This window comes from Zootoca vivipara, chromosome 1 (assembly GCF_963506605.1).
Source record: "Zootoca vivipara chromosome 1, rZooViv1.1, whole genome shotgun sequence".
Taxonomy (NCBI): Eukaryota; Metazoa; Chordata; class Lepidosauria; order Squamata; family Lacertidae; genus Zootoca; species Zootoca vivipara.
In genome coordinates, this window is record NC_083276.1 from 135,257,520 (window position 1) to 135,278,770 (window position 21,251).

The 21,251-nt window shown below is 40.5% G+C and overlaps 1 protein-coding gene across 6 annotated transcripts in view; it reads right to left on the bottom strand.

Annotated features, from left to right (window-relative positions):
- The window catches only part of HDAC4 (histone deacetylase 4), a 120,366-nt gene that overhangs the window by 45,790 nt on the left and 53,325 nt on the right, over positions 1–21,251 (bottom strand). For 5 of the 6 annotated variants that reach the window (XM_035140321.2, XM_060282705.1, XM_060282703.1 and 2 more), the window contains 9 exons: positions 19,179–19,299; positions 17,158–17,279; positions 12,761–12,892; positions 11,646–11,758; positions 7,215–7,331; positions 6,923–7,121; positions 5,158–5,396; positions 2,008–2,262; positions 1,299–1,485 (listed from right to left, as the gene is read on the bottom strand). In XM_035140321.2, coding sequence (XP_034996212.1) covers positions 1,299–1,485; positions 2,008–2,262; positions 5,158–5,396; positions 6,923–7,121; positions 7,215–7,331; positions 11,646–11,758; positions 12,761–12,892; positions 17,158–17,279; positions 19,179–19,299 — 1,485 coding nt within the window. The remainder of the gene's footprint in view (positions 1–1,298; positions 1,486–2,007; positions 2,263–5,157; positions 5,397–6,922; positions 7,122–7,214; positions 7,332–11,645; positions 11,759–12,760; positions 12,893–17,157; positions 17,280–19,178; positions 19,300–21,251) is intronic. The other variant, XM_060282698.1, reaches the window with a different exon arrangement.

Here is a 21,251-nt window from a genome sequence, read left to right on the forward strand (position 1 = left end):
CCATTTGATTGGCCAGCAGACTTGGAGAGGAGAGAGAACAGCTCTCTCTCGGGGTTGTGTCAAAGTTTCTTCTCTCTTCTACTGGCATCCAGTGAGTAGAGAGAACAGTTCTAGGGAGGGCGTTGCGAGAAGGGAGGTTACAGGCAACCCCGCAGAGGCCTTCTCGGTAGCCATGCCCACCCCACGGAAGGCCATCCCACCAGATGTCCAAGAAATAAACATCTATCAGCCTTATATAAGACATCTGAAGGCGGTACAGGGAGGTTTTTTAGGTATGAGGTTTTTGTGTTTTAATACTTTGTTGGAAACTGTCCAAAGTGACTGAGGCAACCCAGCCAGATGGGCAGCATAGAAATAATAACTTCATCTTCATCATCTTCATCGTGTGAAGATATAGCAAGGAATGGCTGTGTCTGGGTCTTGGTGCAAGAATAACCCCAGCCCTAAGGCTACCAGAAGCCTCCATGCCCCCCCCCGCCCACATCTTTTCTTTTCTTTCTTCTGACCACAGAAAAATACAAATCCCACCATGCTGAAAGGAAACAGCGTCCCTGAGAATATTCAAATATATTATTTTTAATTCTGGATTCTGTTGGCCAAGTGAGCCCTCCCATTACTGGTTACTCATCCCTCTTCACAAACGAGGTGGGGGGAAGAGAGAACTGATAGGGGGACAGGCAGGGGGATGTGAGGGCTGCATACCCTCCACATTTTGAAAATATTTGTAAAGGATGCTTGCAAAAACTCTCAAGGTTTTTTGCTTGTTTGTTTTCTTAGTATTTGGCCAAATTGCTTGAAAAATTCAAAAGGTTTTCAACCCGGGGGGAGGGGTGAAGAAGTGCTATGCCACTAGTTTTCCAAGAAGAGCAACTTTTAAAAGTTTGTTTTAAGAAATGCCGAACGTAGTTTTATAAGAACCACAGCTCCTGTAGGTTTTGATGCTTTCTACCAAAAAGGTTTCAAATATGATGATTTGTTATAATTTTGCTGAATGGGTCAAAAGACACAGGGATGAAACAGGACTTCCAGAGACAACTTGTTGGGGGTTTTTCATTCCACTGCCTTCGACTCTCCTCTTCCTTACCACCTGGTTCTTAACAGGAAATTCTGCACAATACCAAGATAATGCTGTTGGTTTTTTCTGTGCAAAGGAGGATGCTAAACTGCTTTTGGCAACTTTACCTCAATGAAGCAAATCTTGACCTACACAACTGCTGGCAAATACATTTAGAAGGCTAACTGTAACAAACTGAACTTATGGTGAAATTCAATACTGTGAGAATAGTTCTGTACGTTACCTGTTGTGAATTGTGGCTTGCAGGGTGGTTCCTGTACGGACATGGGAAAGTTGGCAGAGGCAGGTGAAGACTGGGCACGAGAAAGTGGCCTATGTCCCCCAAAAGACACTGGGATGCCAGCAGCTTCCATGGATGCCTGGTAGTTCCTCAGCTGGTGAATCCGTTGCTGTTCCAGTAGAAGCGCTTGCTGTTAGGGGGGATGAATTGTTATTGCAAAGACACATTAAAATGGGACAATGAATAAGATCACTGGTACAGCTACAGAGAATCAGAATTGTAGAATTGGAAGGGACCCAGGGATCATCTAGTCCAGGCATCCCCAAACTGCGGCCCTCCAGATGTTTTGGCCTACAATTCCCATGATCCCTAGCTAACAGGACCAGTGGTCAAGGATGATGGGAATTGTAGTCTAAAACATCTGGAGGGCCGAAGTTTGGGGGTGCCTGATCTAGTCCAATGCAGGAATCGCAACATGTGGCTCCATCACTTCCTTTTCCTACATTTCTCAGATGAAACCATATGAAGATAATTACACAAGCAGTGCTCCTGCCTCTTTTTAAAATGTCTACACAAAACCACCTTTATTTCAATTATTAAATGTCTTTTATGTGGTTTATCTCCATTTAGAACAGCAAACAAACATAGAAACTTCCAGAAATTTTTCATCAAGTAATATTAGCATGCTGCCATTTATTGTCCTATGTCTTACCTGTCTGAATAGCAACTCCTGCTCAGCTTGCCTCTGCCCTGGTTCGAGTTCTTGTTGCAACTCTCCATCTTCATCACTCTCAACAGGTTCTTGCTTCACGTGGACCATACTGGCCAACCCTTGGACTTCCTTTTGGTTTGATATCCGCTCAATATATGGGTCTTCTAAAAATGCCTGGTGTTCTCGCAATTCTTCTTCAGTCTCTTCAGGATGGCTTTCATGCTGGCGGGAAGACTCATTTGATTTTGGCATAATCTGAAAACATTCCTCAAAGTTTACCACTGGAAGTGTGACCTCAAGAGTCAAAGCATAGTCTAATCAAAGAAACCATTTGCAGTTGTAATGTATGGGAGAAAAGCAAGTTTCCCTGCCATTTATAACCTGTTTACTTCTTATAAAAAACTCTAAATCCCTAAACCATATACAATACATATGATATATTTTTAAACAAAGTAATAACACAATGGCTTGCTCATTTTCACGATTGTTTCATTTAACCACTCAGGCCCTCAAATGATTTAGCAGCCTTGCAAAGTGTTTACTTCGGGTGTAAACACCTGTGTTCAGGCGACACTGAGAAAGAGACACATTCTTCCCACTCCCCCGCTTGCCACCAGACTCCCCCTTCCCTCTGACAGGCCTGCATTGCTCCAGGTGTAGCTGATCGGACCCAGGACTGACTCAATCCAGCCAAATACAGGGTCAAACCAAGTTGGCTTGATTTGGTTTGTGATTTGGTCACATCTGGTGCCCAGCTCTCCACCATACAATCAGATTTAGCACCTGGACACAGATCTTGCCATGGCCCAAACAGGCTCCCTGGGTGTGCTGCACATCTCTCCTACCTTTCCACTATGTTGGACACTTTGAATCCAAACCACTGTGTATCGTAAACAACTTATTTGGCATAAAGTGTGGATAGCGAGAAAGCAATCTATATATTTTAAAAACTAATTAACAAAGCAGTCCTAAAAGTTTCTACTCAGAAGTAAGTCACATTGAATTCAGGTAAGTGAGGTTAGGATGGCAGCCTAAATTAGCAGGCTGCCTCTGTTGAGCTTTTCACGGCCTACTCACTATTCCTTGTTACAGGTAGGTAGCCGAGTTGGTCTGAGTCTAAACAAAATAAAAAAATTCCTTCAGTAGCACCTTAAAGACCAACTAAGTTTTAATTTTGGTATGAGCTTTCGTGTGCATGCACACTCCATCAGATACTTGATGAAGTGTGCATGCACACGAAAGCTCATACCAAAATTAAAACTTAGTTGGTCTTTAAGGTGCTACTGAAGGAATTTCACTATTCCTTGACATTATCTGGAAGCAAGAAGGTACCAACACGTGGAACAGTTGAACCTACAAACAGTCAAGTGGCAGGGCAGCCAGATTATTAAGCAGGGGAGGGCAGTTAGTGACCATTTGTTCACGCCAAGGAGTCAGGCCAGAGACAGAAGATTTAAGGGAACGGATGCCAGGTGCAACATTTTTGGCTCATGTGTCACCTGTTCTTACTGACCCAGTAACTTCAATGCTACCCTTTGGTCATTTCAGCTGTGACATTAAAGCATAACAGAAAGCAGGCCAGCAGCTTTTTCCTCTGGTCATAGTATCACAGATAATGAGATGCCTCAATTCTATCGCCAAAGGACCTTGGTCAGCTTCATATGCATATCTACTCTTCCCTTTGAACATTTGTTTTAAATGGGTTCTTAGTTGTTTTCAACATAATTATGGGACAGGACCTAACCCACACAGCAAGCTACTGCACACAGCTATGATGGTACAGTGTTAAGGTTCTCTGCTCTATGACAAAACTAGCAGACTGAGAGATTTCTGCTATTGTATGAGACTGAAACACTGGGAACTGTCCATTGAAGCCTGAAATTGAGATAATCGACAGTCTAAATCCAGGTTTTAAGCTACTTGGGGGGGGGGGGGGAGATCGCCTGCCTAGAAATAATAAATCTGATTCCAGGAAGGTCTGCATTCAAGCCTGAATAAATGAAATCTTTTAACACCTATTTTGTTGCAATACCAGCAATAGGGATCTTTAAAACTGTCACAAATGAACTGCAGTATATTTGCTTTCAAAGAGATTGCATCACCCATGTCTTCTAATAACCCTAATTTTAAGCTTTGCTTCACAAAGTATGTTTGTAGAACAGCAAATGAAATCTCCATGGAAATAATAGCTCTAAACTACATCCGTATGCTAATTTGAATGAAGTCCAGGTCTGGCACACGCATAGCAGTGGCATATTTCCAGAAGTACAAAAATGACGTCAGTGGCTTGTGTAATCATCTTGTCTTGCTCTGTTCTATAAACAAAGTGCTTCCCCCCCCTCCCAAAATTCTCTTCTCACTGGGTAAAAAATTTACACGGGCAGCCAAAGCTTTAGGCCAATATAACTCATTCTTACGGTGGTTTTAATCAAAGAACAGCAATCATCTATCTACCATAAATGAAACCACAACAGTTTGAAAGCCAATCTGGTTACTGATTTCACTCCAACTGTAAGATGCCTATAGTAAGGCATGGAGAGAGAGGTGGGATGGGATATAAACACACACCTAAAATCAGGATGTTCGTGAATTATATGTCCATTTGGAAATAAGCTTATCATCTTACTCTCTCAAAAGGTTCTTGGAATTTTAGACATTAAACACATAATCCTTTCAGCCTTCACATACCTCATAAATATTAATAGTCAATATACAGAATCCTTTTAGGAGGAGAGGGAAAGAAAGTGAGCAGCAAATGGCCTTAAGAAGGAGGAGTCTGTCAGGCTTTCAGCTGTGAATAGAATTCAAGATTCCCTGGTGCTAATTCAGTATTCAGAACAATTCATTTCACGCAGAATGGTATTCTGATGAATGAATTAAGGAAACATACACACTTCACTCAAACAAGTGACTTTCAATGGAATCCTTTTTATTTCCAACTCCTTAGTTTTAGGAAGCCACATTTTGTACACATTCCTAGTGTCTCATTTCCCCCTGTGTTTTCTATGTTGATCCTAACAGTAAGCAATCCCAAGGATGAAGACAAATTGACATTACATAATTACAAGCAGTACATATTAGAGCAAAAAAACATTTCAAAACGGGGGCATTAAAATTGCATGAGTAAGAGCCAGCGATCAGCATACGTACCTTGTTAATGTGCAGCTGCTGCTGCTGAAATTGCTGTTTGTGTTTTTCCAGGAACTGCTGATGTTGTTGCTGGATCACTAATTGCTGGAGGGCCTGTGCATTCTGGGGAAGAGGAGCAGACTGTGTGCGCCCCAAAGGGCGGTGTTGCCGCAGTTTGTGTATGGAGGGAGAGAGTCGGTCTGTGCCCACCAGGGACTGCGCATGGAGGGGCAGAGCCCCAAGCCCTGAAAGATACCAGTCTGAAGATAATATGGAGGAAAACAGTGGAGAAGAAAGAAGAAAAGAGGAAGGGGGCAAATAGCTTTTGAGTAACTCACACGGTAAGAACGTGTGCTATTAAACCAGCCACCGTGTTGTGTCATGCTGCTGAAAGGTTTTTAAAACAACAGATATGAAGATAAACAATGAGACACAGTTTGATGTTGACTCAGAGTCAAGATTACTGTACTGTACAGAATGGGCACTGAATTCCAGAGCAGGAAGCTCAACATTTTTCATTCGTGTGGAGAGAACATGAAAAATGGCCAATTGATAAAACAGTATGCAGATAGTGGGGAGAGGAAAAGTTCTCGCCATCCTTTATAGCACTAGAACTCAATGTAACTCAGTGCAATGGACCAACAGCATTGTCAGCATGGGGCATTCTCAAGAAAATGCCAGAGCCCCAAGGCCTGGGCACCTGGCTGGCTGGCAGCTGAACTGCACACCTACAGTAAGCTTTCATTTTGATCTGTTCCTGACAAAGCACACTCTGGTGCAACAATACATCAGTGGCATGGGTGATGGCAGTAAAAGAGTGCTTTGCTTGCTCACTGCTCCTCCATGGCATTCCTCTTAGCAGTAGGCAGGATATGGGTAGAGATAGATGATATAGGTATAGAAAATGGGGTCAACCTGCTCCAGCGTAGGTAGTCTACCTTCACTGAGCCAAGCCAATATTTCCAATGCTTCTCAGTACTGAGAGAAGCACCATACCTATGCAGTAAGTTATCATTTTAACTCTTCCCCAATCCTCCTGGACACAGTGTCACTTCAGAGTGATGCTGCATCTGGGGCACTGGAAGACATTAAAATGGCATTTGCTCCCTGTGTTGTCTGGTGCGCCTTAACGCAGCTATCACTGCAATCAGTGCTCACTTCATCACTTGCACAGTCCATCAGCGGCAGGACCCCATCAGCCCTTGGCAGGGGGGACTCCGGGCCCTTTTAATATGCTTCTCTTTCAAGCCAGTTTGTGTTCACCCTAATCTCTCCTTTCCACATCCACCGTGGACACAAATTATTTCCTTGGGGTACTCATTATCTGTATTCCCTTAACATATCACACTTTGGCCTGAGATAATATGCTGAGAGACAGACAAACAATGGGCACTCCATCCTTGTACAAGCCCTTGTCTCCTTCTTTCCTGACATGCTGTCACTGAAATCTTCACAAATGTGCTAACTATAGATTTTCTCACTGCATCCAAATCAAGGAACTGAAGTCAGGACTGGATAAATCAGGATCAGAAACCAACTCCAAACTGTGTTTTCAGATTCTGTAATCATAGGCCTCAAATTTAGATGCAATGGGAAACTATGATTAACCCAGGAAAACTTCAAGAAAAGAAAGGAGCAGTGAGAAGTCAGCACACACTGGTACAAGGTTTGTACGTATCTCAGCTTATTGAGTTGAGATATGTATATCTGAAGCTAGCCTCTGGCTTTGCCACTGACTCTGAGGAACGCACACATGCTTTTTCAGTAAAACTCTGATTATGCTCACCTGGGACTAAGGGGTTTTGTGCAGTTGGCTGTTCCAGTAAGACCATGTGTTGAAGAAGAGGGTTGTGTGCAGTTCCCCCATCCCTTTCCACTGCAGAACTGCTCAAATAAGGAGTGAGGTGGGTGCCAGGAAACAAGGAGATGCGTTGTTGTAAGGGTGGAATAGCAAGTCTTTCACCATCCTGCTGTCCTGATCCCCCCTGCAAGCATATAACTGGTAATACATTGAGCTTATGGACAGTTAATGTAACAAACAAACACCCCCCAAAAGCTCTGCATTAAACATCACTTACACTGGATGGGGCAGTTGCAGGTAGTCCTAACGTTATATTTGGCAAGGAGGGAGATGTGTACAAAGGAAGCTGTGTTACTGAGCCGTCACGATTCGCAAGTCTATGAGCCAGGTTGGTCTGAAAAGGGGGGGAAATGGTTGCCTCAGAAGAAAAGACAATACAAGAACACACACTTCATCTATAGTCATAATCAGTCTGTAAAAGAACGTAACATTGAATACAAAGACAACAGAATTGTAATTGAAATGATTGGTGATCAAACTCTACTGAATCTTCCTCAAAGTCCAATGCACCTAGAGGGAATAGGATTATAGACATAAGGCTAAATATACATTTTAAGACAAAATTGCTGCATGACACTGAATGGATGTCCAGTTTATCTAATTGTATGCAAAATCAACTACAGTTGTACCGTGGAAGTCAAACGAAATCTGGAAACCAAAGCGCGGCTTCTGATTGGCTGCAGGAAGCTCTTGCAGCCAATCGGAAGCCGTGGAAGCCCCATCGGACGTTTGGCTTCCAAAAATAGTTCACAAACCAGAACAGTCACTTCCGGGTTTATGGCGTTCAGGAGCCAAAACGTTTGAGAACTAAGCTGTTCGACTTCCAAGGTACAACTGTACTGCATCTGGAATACCTTGCAGGTTGCACCAATATACATCACTCGAGTCAATGATTTTTATCCCAAATACTTAGGAACACAACAACACATACACATGTGACATTAACTTGTTTCCATATAACTATCCACTGTTTGCAATAGCAGCTACTAAACTTTAGGGGGGAGGACAGTTGTTGATTACAAATTAATAGTTTTCCACAAATATGTCGTAAAAAAATTATTAGAAAGAATTTTAATATTAATCACCTACTAATCTGTATCTGAAGTTAGCAAAAGCTTGCCTCTGTGTGCACAAAGAGGCTTTTCTGCTCTCCCTTTGTGGAGGCAATCTTTGTTACCACACTGCAAGAAACAAAAATAAAAAAATTCCTTCCAGTAGCACCTTAGAGACCAGCTAAGTTTGTCATTGGTATGAGCTTTCGTGTGCATGCACACTTCTTCAGATAACATGCACACGAAAGCTCATACCAATGACAAACTTAGTTGGTCTCTAAGGTGCTACTGGAAGGAATTTTTTTATTTTGTTTCGACTACGTCAGACCAACAGGCTACCTACCTGTGACTAACACTGCAAGAAGTTTACCTAAAGGTAAGCCATCCAGAGCCGCTTGTCACGTATCAAGGAAGCTGAGGAAGAAAAGCCTGGTGCTGGGGTAGTGAAAGGGGTGAAGATCCATATCATTCACTGAAACCAGCCTTGATTTTTATTCATGTCAATCATATAATTCCACTGGCTTTGAACCATTACTTAAGAGATGTGGGCTTGATTAATGGAGAATATGAAATAAATTTGTGACATTTATTACTAATTGTACATTTCAAACAAGCAGATATGTATAAGCTCTCAGTGCACTGTAAAAAGATCATTGTAGGGGGGAGGAATGCCAACCTTTGCAGCACTGAGTATGGCTACAAGTTTCTAAACAAATTTATTGATTTCACCTGTGTAGCAGGTCACCATCTTTACTTTACTATCATCTATTCAACAATACATCACTTGAACACTTTTGTAATTGTGTATATTTCAGACCATTTTCATCTCAGTGCTCTTCTGACCAGAAGCTTACTACTATTTCTCATGAAAAATGCTTTAATGATTGGCTCCCAGCATAACCAGCAGGTGTTACAACCTTAACACTTTTCACAGTAATTGCAATTTTATGAAGTACTGTGTGAAATGTAAGTCTAATAGCACCAATTTTAATGTGTCGGGCAAGCTGAAATACAATCTGTAATTGATGCCAAAAGCAACTTCAGGTGAATGATCTGCTTCATGTTCATTAATTTCTATGTCAGAATACTAGTAAAAACATTGATGGAATGTTGTTTTAAAGATAAGAGCTTCAGTTTCTGTAAATACATAGCTATGATTTTTAATATATTGTAGTTCACAGACAATACCTATTTGTTATATACAACTTAGACCAAACATATGTAAAAGTCCATTATCGAGAGTACTCAGTGGCAGTAATGGCAGAAATATCCATTTTGACCGCCCCGTGATTCTCAGATGAAGGGCAGTATATAAATGTCAACAACAACAACAACAACAACAACAACAACAACAACAACAACCTTTGGCGATCACTCGTAGCCAAGTAAAATTGTCTTCCATGAATATGGTCAGTTCTGGATCCACACGTCCTTCCATAGTGGGGACATTGGTTTCTAGGCGGGAGTTGATCACGGTGTGGATTTGCCAAGCGTGCCTTCCTCTTAGCATGTTTCTCCCTTGCGTCCTGAGATTGAGCGTCTTCAAAGCCCATGACACCTTTGGTAAAGGCTACTCTCCAACTGGAGCGCTTGCAGGCCAGTGTTTCCCAGTTGTCAGTGTTTATACTACATTTTTTGAGATTTGCCTTGAGACAGTCTTTAAACCTCTTTTGTTGACCACCAGCATTACACTTTCCATTTTTAAGTTCGGAATAGAGTAGTTGCTCTGGAAGAAGATCACCAGGCATCCATACAACATGACCAATGAAGTTGATGTTGAAGAATCATTGCTTCAACACTGGGGATCTTTGCTTCTTCCACTACACTGGTATTAGTTTGCCTGTCTTCCCAAGTGATGTGTAAAAATTTCCGGAGACACCGTTGATGGAATCTTTCGAGGAGTCGGATATAACAGCAGTGCAAGAAAGGTGTTGTGAAGTGTACAGCCCACTATTCATATTGCTCGCTATTTACATCTTACAGCTGACAGGAAGAGGTTGACTGGTTGAGTGCAGGAAGTGGTGAATGCATCTTTACAAGAGGAAACAGGACCAGCTGCCTTTCAAGAGGTGACGAGGCTACTCCTGGAAGTGTTATCCCTGGGTCATAAGGATTATCTTGTCTGGTCTCTAATATCCCCTTCTTGGGCAAGTGTGTTGTGCCCACTTTTGAATGAGAATGCTTATCTGGATACATTTCAATCTGGGTTCAGGTCTGGTTTTGACACACAATCTGTTTTGGTTCTCCTGCTTGATCATCTATGTTGGAAGAGAGACAGGGCAAGTGCAACCTGGCTCACCATCCTGAACATCTCAGTGGTCTTGATACTATGGATTACGGAAGGGGCAGCTAACTTGTGGTTCTTCAGATACTGATGAACTATGATATTCACCATCCTATCATTCTGTTTCTTATAGTGAATTTTATCTCTAAAAGACTTCTTTGTGGAACCACTGACAAGACTGGTTTAGGCTGGTGGCTGTGGGACCACTGGGTCTCACCTGAAGAGTATTTCTCCTGGATGATGGTCCATAAAGAGGGCTATTATCTCCACCTAGCATCCAAGGCCAGGAAATGCATACAAATTCCACATTTTATAACATTTGTTTTAGTATTTTAAAACTGTAAAGCCCCTTTGGTGGCCTTGGCAGAAAGGCAGTACATAAACACAACAAATATTCTTTTAAAAATACCACCTGTGGAATGAGTCCGTCTCCAGATCAGTTTGCCATTTACCATGATCATCCTGAGATCGTTCTCTGGGTGCCTTTACTTTGTTTCCACCAATTTTGGCTCTTCTGTTGCATGTGAACCTTGGTTCATGGTTCAGACTACTTAGTTCAAAGCAAGTCAGCTTCATAACCAAGGGCTTAAAGATAGCTTGTTTTGAAACTGAGCAGTTAGTGATAAACTATGAGCCCAAGTTTGCAAATAGCCAAGACTAGAAAGCAAAGCAAAGGCTGTTGAAGAGATTCTTTTAGCTGCATAGGAGAATGGGGAGGGACATGCAACCCATATCTAACTTGGACTCATTTCAGCTTGGGGAGCGTGGGGAACATCTGGTCTTCCAGATGTTGCTCAACTACAACTGCCATCAGCCCTAGCAAGCATGGCCAGTGGCCTAGCAATGGTGGCAGTTGCACTTCAGCAATATCTGTAGGGCCAAAGGTTCCCCATAACTGGTTGAGCATGACATGAAATAAGGTGACTGAACAAGTCATACTGCAAATATTTATCTGGAAAGGTGACAAACATTTGAAAAATGGAAATACCCAATAATAAAAATGGGTATGCACAGTTTAAATAACACTGCAAACAGGGCTTAATTTTTTTACCAGCTTTTGTATTCAATCTTTTTTAACCACCTTTTCAGAACTTTGGTGATTATACAACTTTCCCTTCACAGGCAAAATCTGTAAATATTGACTCACTGTGACAAAAACGGAAGCATACTTATGTTTTTCACATTTTTCTATTTACAGTATATTCTTTAAAAATTATACCATCTGAAGTAAAGTACTTTGCTCTCCATAATCTATAATGCAAGTTGATGTACTGTAGAGAGAAACACAAATGCACCAAGCAATTTATTTTACCTCTGCTTGAAGATTTGCAACTGATCCAGTAATTCCATTCTCAGTGCTTATGTTACTGGAACTATTATTTGGAGAACTAGGGCCAGATCCAGGAGCACTGTTGCATGCAGAGTCTAAAACACATTGAAAACCATTTATCGGTATTAATGCCACTGTCATGCAATCATATTACAAAATAACAGGATTTTCTCAGCATTTCCACCAAGACTCAACAAACTTATGAAATTAACTGGATATTTTTTAAACATAACTCTGCAAGTATTCCAAATAAACACAAGATTGTACAAAATTAATCATACAATTACAAGTCTATAAAGTAATTGACAATTTATGGTAAGAATTATCATTATATCAGAAAGATGAAAAGAGTTCATATTAAACAATGGCATGTCAAGATATACCACCCAAGAGATGACAACTAAAAAATGTTTTACATACAGTTACATAATTTGCCTAGCATTTATTATTTTCTAGTAAATAATGTGGGAAGCAGTACAGGGGCTGCATGGGAAGAGGACAATGGATGAAAACCACCTCTTCCTAAATAAATCTCTGTCCCTTCCACAAACTTGTGTGATGGACACTCTGGATCCAGTTCTACATCTCTAATTATAATAATTGATAGAGCTGCAAGGCATTAAAAATAAATATTTTCACTCCCAGTGGAAGTGTTCACTTATTCTAAAATTAAAGGAGAATATATTAACAAAAAACCAAGAAAAACTTGCTCTCTTATGGTGTATAATTCAGTTACTGTTTTATCTTGGCAATTTAGAAGCATCAGTAGAAATTACAGCTTTGGAGTTCAGTTTTTTAACCGCTGCCAAAATTATTGTAACCTACTGGAAGAAAAGACACCATTCCCATATCATATATATACTGACATCTCAGAATCTGACTAGCCACAATCCTCAAATGAACTAACTCTGGGAGGGTAAGGGCAGAAAAATACAACAAATTTACTGAAAGAGTGTCGTTGCTCACTGAATAATGGAATAGGAATACAAAACACATAGTGATTATTGCAATTATATATAAAAAATGACATAATATTTATACAATTTATTTACATATTTTGTAAGTTAAATTAAATTAACTCATGGTCAGCAACCTACCTGTGACATCTAATGGGCGCTTTTTAAGAGCTGTAACTACAGGTCCATCTTTTCTTCGTAATAAGGGGCTACTCCGCCTTTCTGCAACCTTCTGCTTTAACCTGGACCGCAATTTAAGATTGGGTTCAGATGCTGGAATAAAGAGAGCGACAAGGGAGAATATAAGCTTATCATATGCACAACAGTTTTCCAGTAAAAATATCTTATTCAAACAACCCTAACACTTGCTATACCAAAAACATAACATCTAACACAGGGCATACTTACCACTGAATTAGAACAGCATCTGAAAGCATGGATTTAGACAACATTTCAGGAAGACATTATGGACCAAAGGGTTTAAATCTGAGCAGCTAGTAATCTATTAAATGTATTTCAAATATTGCTGAAGCCTCTCATGTAAGCAATGTAAGCCCTCTCAGATAAGCAATCCGAAAGCAAAACACGACACCCTCAAGCATTATATTGCAACCCTATGCCGTCGCTTCCTCTGCCCATCAGTGCAAGAAACTTGGAAGTTTCTTCATTCACTTGAGGTCAGTTCACAAATCAATGTCTGAAGGCACAATATTCTAACCAAAGTTAGTTAAAATAAATTATAGTTTCCCAAGTATGTAATGGAATTGCTGTCTGTTCTAAAGGGAAAGTTTGCACTCTTCTCTTGCCGCCGCCTCCTCCTCCGCGCTAGTTCCCAAGTATCGTTCCTTAAACCATGGTTAGGCGATTGTCTATGTGTACTGGAATGAACGTATTTTCTTGGTAGCATACTTTTGTTTGTTATGCTCAAGAATGAAATTGATATTAAATATTGCCAGTGCAATGGGGTGGCATGGCATAGTCATTCTCCTGGCACTATCACTGCTGTTGCTTGCTGGACTATTAATTTAAAATGCTTATTATTATTATTATTATTATTATTATTATTATTATTAACAAATTTGGTATTGTAGTGTTCAAAGCACTTTACATGTTATCTAACTGTAATCCTTAAACAACACATAAAGTTAAGTCAGGGAGAACAGTAGTATCCAATGTAGTTCCATTAATGCAAGGAATGGAAACTTCTAGCTGCACAATGGAATTTCTCATTCCCCTCCTCTCCCTGCAACCTCCCAAAATCTGTTACAGATTCCCCCCCCCCCAATCCTCCAGAGCAGATCCGAGGAGGTCACAGTGGGTGAGCAGGGAGAGGAGAGCGAGGGGAAATTATGCTAACAAAACTACACCATTGGATATCACCCAGTATTTGTATCCTCCATATTGCAGGTGGAAGGAATTAGGACCGAGTGAGACTTGTCTAAGGCAACTTAGTTCCAAGATCTGAAGCAAAGATTTCCAGATTCCTAGCTCAGTCTCTTAGTTCCCATGCTACACCAGCTCTTAATTTAGGTTCTGTTTTAAAGTATGCTTAAAAACATTTTTACATGTCCAAAATCCAGGATTAGGCATGCTAAAAGATCTAACTAAATTTAAATACATTTATAAAAAGGAGCTAATAACTCCAGCCCCACTTCATGAATCATACGAATATATTATACTTGACCATAGCCAATGATGACTCAGTAATAAAGTAGAAGAACGGGGGGGGGGGCACTTAAAATTTGGTGACAGAGAAACAAGTCCAAATAGACAATTCACTAGAAAATGCCATCAATTTAATTATTTAAAGAAAAAGATAATGCCCTACCATTATTATTCATTTTATTGATAAAATTATTTGGGGGTCACCTTTTTGCTCAAAAATAACTCACAAGGGCATTTACCATTTTAAAACTTTAAAATGATAGAGCTGCAATTCTAAGTGCATTAGAATAGTTAATCTCCGCTGAAATACAAAGAACTTACGGTATATATATATATATATATATATATATATATATATATATATATATATATTGGTTTAGATTAGAATCAAGCTTTTAAATCACACAAATTATAACCATCTTATGGAGTAGCTTAAGTACAATGCCACATACATAGTGTAATAGAAACATGTCATAAAAACAGTAAAGGTATAAAAACAGCAGAATTACAAAAATTGAACCTTGAGAGTCAGGAAAGGCCTGGACAAAAAGGTATGTTCTTAAACCTTCACTAGAAAGCTAGGCTATTGAACTAGAACCTTGTTAGTACCTGCTACAGGGAACAGTATCTGAAGAAGTTTCCTCCTATATTTAGGAATTTGACAAGATGTGGCATTTTGGAATAAAGAATAATGCTCAGTAGAACCAGACTTTGGACCATGACCACAACAGGAAGTACAGGGAAGGTAGAGATATTGCCATGGTGTTTTGTGCACCACAAGGAGTGGAGGCTCTCCCTGAATTGCACATCCACACTGCATTATGCACTTATGGTTGCCATGCAATTTTTATAATATGTCACTTAGTGCATTCATAAGCTCAGCATCAGCTTGGAGAGGAATATTTATTGGTAAAACATACTGCTAGTTTACAACCCAAACAAGATTGTTTTTAACAGAAGTGTTAAAGTCACAGTAATTTGATCAGCATAGCAACAACACTTTCCCCACATTTTTGCAAAAAATAAAACAGCATGCTGTACATTTTGCATATTAGAAATAATAGCCCCAATTTTCATGTTTTCTGGAACCATAGCTCTTTGCAATAAAAGCGTTCTCTTTGTAAATAATACAGTTAGTAAATAAGTAGAGAAACCTCCAGCAGCAGATGCTGCTCCACGACAAGATCTCAGGATCTTCACAATGAGATCTATAAACTGACCAGTGCTGTCAACTTTCCCATTTTTTGCAGGGAATTCCCTTATTCAGCGCCCTTACTTTCATATCCGGGAGTTGACAGCCCCATAGAATTCCTTATCTTCAAATCCAGGGGTTGACAGTAAGGAAACTGACTAAAGCACCACTAAGAGAAAACAAGCAGGGCTATTAAGAAAGGGAAAGAAACTTGGATCCCCAGCACCTGGAACCTCATCACAATCCAGCATGCTAATTATGCTCTGCATTATCAGCTAGAGAAAGGGAAAGTCAGCCCATCTTTTTCTGCTTCTATGGGTCATAAGCTGCACTTTGAACCACAAAATGTGCAAGTCTGAGCCGCCACCCCCACCCCCACCCCCAAATCCCCCATGATTAATAAATTATATATCAGCAGTGGACTTTCGGAGAAATTGTTAAACTTCTTAAGTTTAAGGCTTAAACTTAATTGTTTAATTAAACTTGTTTAAGGCTCTTCTCCTGCATCACTGCCATCGGTGGTAGATTCAAGGACAATTTCACAGACCATTTTTAGCCTTGGGTACTCCCTGTGATTTTCCCAACCAGTTTTGTACACATCACCTTATTACAAAGACTTTCGTACCACATTAGACATCTCAACAGGTCTCTTTCCCTCAACAGTTTGCAAGAAAATGACTGGGCCGTGTGTGTGTGTGTGTGTGTCTGTCTGTCTGTCTGTCATCAGTCTTACAAACCCAAGTTTATGTCTAATTTCTCCTTCAGATAGTGCCCAACTTTCTCAGAGATGTCCCTTATATGTGACTTTTGATTCCCAGATCCCAAATTGGTCAAACCCGTTTTTACTAACTGAACATAGTGGAGACTCCCTTGGAGCCAGAGCTCCAATCCATTATTGCCATTTTCGCAAACAGATTTTCTATCCCATCAATATCCTGCTTCTTAATGTTTTGAAATGGCCAGGCCCAGAAACTGGAGGGACTCTGTCCCATTTCCCCATCTACCCACAACACTTCTGTGTTTCCTCTGATTATGTGAACCAACTGCTTCAACTGAGAAGCCTATGTACAGGAAACTCCCCGTTTAAACGAGTTCAAGGCACACACGACCAAACATGCATGCATCACAGCAAACCCAGAAGTGGTACAAAAAGGGGCAAAAATGTTTTGAAATACTATTTACCTGAGCATTTGTTTCAAAGCAGAGGCATTCCTCCATACCCTCCCACTCCCACCCATACAGTCTGAGCTGTGGTAAGCAGGTACACAATACATGGCCTTTTTGCTTAGGGCACAACAGGAGTGCCTTCCTGAGGGAGACCCAAGTGCTCCAAAACATTGCTTTTACACATGTAGTGACACCTGAGGCTGATTATTCTATAGTACTATATATACCAATGTTTTGCTGATTTCCATATTCTTCTGCTGCGTCCTGTTAACTTCTGACTGTGCTATTTGCTGTTTTCTTTTAAGATTTAATATCTTACCATTGTGTTTTTAATCTTAGCCACCTTTGGTGTGAAAAGAATGGCTATAAATATTAGGGGGGGGGAGGCATGCGCGCATATAATATATATATATGCATGTAAAAGCACATGAATGAACGAAGATCAAATTCTTTATGTAACTTTTTAAAAGAAATGTTTTAGAATGTTATGTGAACAATGAAAGGTAGGACTTACCTGTTTTCCTGAGTGGAAAATCATCTTTGGAATCATACATCCCTAGCACAGGATGATTGTAAGTGCCTGATACCCCGCTTTGCGGTGGAGAGCTCTGGTCGAGAGAACTATGCTGCGTCTTCCTACAGAAAAAATGAGGCATTACTAGCCTTGCCATTTAAGTGCACACTAATTTTCCTCTAAGCAATAAGCAAGATTATTGATCATTAACGTGGGCTTCACCAAAAAGCTTAGTTCCCCCAATGGCTGTACCAACCAGCTCTGATTGCAATCCCAGATTTAGTTCCTACTGGTGACAGCCGTCCAGTAACAAATCTGCAATTAGAGCTGCCATGAGAGAGTTGATGAAGAATGTCCTTTAAGGGCTTTGGCAAGTCCAGGCTGGAGGTTGTCACCTCATCCATCCACAAGTAAGCAGCTCTTGCAAAAATCAATTTGGTAAGAGATGCCTGAAGGCATGAGGAGGAAGCCTCAAAACTCTCACGGACCAACTCAAAACGTTATTTGACTGCATCATTAGAGCTCCACCCTCCTACTGTGGGTGGGACTGCTGGTGATGGCAGAGGCACTTCATGGAGATGCTCAGAGAGCATACATAGTTTGTTGATCAGCTAATGTATAGACATTGGTCTGGTTAGGGGGAGCCACTCTGCCAAAAGGGCCCCATTAAAAGACTCAGGGAAGGGAAACATAGAAGGTTTTGCTGTGCTCCAGAGGGAAATTTCATTGTCCCCTTTGGGCAGTGTTGGGGCTTGCCCATCTCCACTCTCTGCCCCCTCCACCTGATAAAGAGTATTGGGAAGTTTTTTTTAATGTTTGACATTTTATTATGGTGGGGGTTTTTTGGCTGGAAACCGCCCAGAGTGGTTGGGGAAACCCAGCCAGACTGAGAATTCAGTCTGAAAAAGCTTGTTCAACAGCTCCTCAGTTTGTTCCTCTTCTCCCTAGAGAGCTGTTCTTCCTTCTCTATGAGACTGTGTCCTTACTAGGAGATTAATATGAACATTGATCCATTTCTCTGTGTGTTTGTGTTTGTGTACCTTCATCCTCATGAGTGTTTTCAGTTTTATGCTTCCAAATAGCTATCTTGATATTTCACAATATGCTTGATATATTGTATTCCTTACTTTGTACTGTTGCCTCCTCCCCTAAATTACAACTTCCCCAGTTCCCAAGAATTCTCATAATTGTAGACATAGCCTCTGAAATTACATTCTCAAACACCTTGGGTACCACTTTTAAGGTCCTAGAGATCTGAATTCAGTTAAAGTACCATCTATTTTCCTATCTAACCCGGATGTAGGTGCTCCTGGTAGTGAACTTTGCCCCGGGATGCGAGCGCAAGTCGTGTCTGGCAGCGCAGCAGGCCCCATTAGCAAAAGCACGCCTCAGGTTAAGAACGGTTTCAGGTTAAGAACGGACCTCCAGAAGGAATTGAGTTCATAACTGGAGGTACCACTGTACCTACTTTCATAGGCACGGGGCAGGCAAAGGGACTCATTTTCCATCACATTCAAAGGCAGGTTACAACTGTTTTAGAGCATGCTACCCTTGGTTTGGGACACGGGTAGCGCTGTGGGTTAAACCGCAGAGCCTAGGGCTTGCCGATCAGAAGGTCAGCGGTTCGAATCCCCGTGACGGGGTGAGCTCCCGTTGCTTGGTCCCTGCTCCTACCAACCTAGCAGTTCGAAAGCACGTCAAAGTGCAAGTGGCAGGAAGGTAAACGGCGTTTCCGTGCGCTGCTCTGGTTCGCCAGAAGCAGCTTAGTCATGCTGGCCACATGACCTGGAAGCTGTACGCCGGCTCCCTTGGCCAATAAAGCGAGATGAGCGCCGCAACCCCAGAGTTCCCCAGAGTTCAGGGATCCCTTTACCTTTACCTTTGCCCATGGTTTACTCCAAAGGCTGTCCCTTTTGAGTTCAAATTTGGAACAGAGTATTCTTTCAATCAGAAAGGGGAGGATATTATCTAATAAGCTGTCAAAAAGTTGTTAGAAATAAGATGGGGCTAAGACCACTTACCCATACCAGAAACGTGGGTCATTAGAAATGCAATGGTTGAGATTCCTCTGGGCCAAAGCTTTTTTTTTATTTAAGACAAACTCTTGTAGCTTCATTTTTACTTCTGTGCTTGCCACTGCACCTGAAATACCAAACCCAAGTAAATAGATTGAACTAGCGCCCACGACATTAATTTGAGACCTACTTCATGAACTTACAAAAGGTTATCTAAAGATTTCAATCAAACTCTTTCAATATTTTAAGCTATCAATAAAGAATTATTCTTTGCAATGAGGAGTGGTGCACAATTACAACTGATGTTTGGAAATGTAAATTTAATCAGAGATTTATCTTTTTCCTATGAAGGGAGGTGCAGCTGAATAGGATTTTACACACAAAATTATGCCTAAACTAAAGCACTTGTAGAAGCTTTTCTAGCCTCTCTGAATTAAAACCATTTAAGAACAGAAGTGTTGTACATACTCAGGATTTTTTTTTAAGTTACATCTGCAGGCAAAGGTTGAAGATGAATGGCTCATGTACAGAAACTGTCTAGGAAAACCTTCCGAATAAGGATCTTTGTTCACTATATCTGCATAAATATGTCCATTCACAGTCAATCATCTGTTTTGTCAAACAAAATCTGGCATCTAATAAAGTTACATGTTTTTAAAGTCTAGAATTATATTTCTAGCAGCATAATTTCTCATCACTATTTACTTCACAAGATACCAGTCCATCAATGCACAGATTCTTGTGCAGTGAGACTTCAGAAGAGCAACATATTGAAATTTTACAGTCTTGCCATCAGCAAGACTCTTTTCAGTCTCTGGGTCCTTACTTTATGTAGCTTTAATTCTAATGTGGAATAGCAACTTTCCATATTATTTATTATTAAATTTGCTTACTGCCCTATACCCACAGGTCTCAGGGCGGTTCACAGGATAAAAATCACAAAATAAAAACACAAAATACATTGTCAAAATAGAAACAAAAACAACCAATGTTCAAAGGTACTGTAGGGAACAAGAATGGGACTTATATATGACATGAACGGAAAGTCTTACTGAAATAAGTAAAACAGCTTAGTATTTTAAGGTAGCTTTGATGGAAGTTCAACCACCATTATTATTATTATTATTATTATTATTATTATTATTATTATTATTAGTTGTTGTTGTTAAACAGGTTTTCTAGAGGCTTTGTCCAAATTTGCAGTTGTGTAAATTGTTGTGCTCCAATTCCAATTTCACAAAGTCATTCCAGAAAGACACAATGGCTCATAGACCTGATAGGCTGATAGGACATTGTGAAGTCAAAGAGATTCAGAGTTGCCCTGGTATAGGGCAGTAAACATTTTCAGTCTCCTGAAGCAGACATCCCATCACAGTGCGGAAGGCAGCCTACAAACCAGACCAGAACCTCAACTAAAATAGGCTTACATTTATCCAACTGAAGTTGAATAGTTGCCATCAGTTTCAGCACCTTGATCAACTGGGAATATTTCAAACCATCTGGTAGCTACCAAGATCACCTGGAGCAAAAGATGGTTTCTTCATGAACAGCCTCGTGGGCATCCTCTTTCAAGACAGCCAGAACTACTCCTTTCTTTTTTTTCTTGTCACATGACTAACAAGCTATTTACTTATTCTTCTTACAATAAAATATGTTTCAATTTGTTCACTTCCAACCCCACCTGCTCTTTCACACTTTATTTTAAAAAGCAGTAGCTTATTAATTATGTGTGTACTCTCTCTCTATACCTTTAATTGGATAGCTGGTTACGATGCAGAAATGGAAGCTCCCTTAAGCTACGAAACCTAAGATGAACTCTTGTTATACCTCTAGTCACTGACCTACGTGCTTGTATAAACAAAGATCTCATTCATGAAGCCACAGATAACTGTTTCTGTCCATAAAATCTGTATTCTTAGCATACAAAATAATGCAAGTGCCTGTTTCTAGGCATGTGAGAAACACCAGGGCTGCTGCTGCTGCTGCCTACTGCGCTGAAATAATATTCATTTGTGAAATTGCAATGATTACAATAAACCTAGGAAGTTAAGACATCTCAGAGGCAGGTGACTGTGTGCA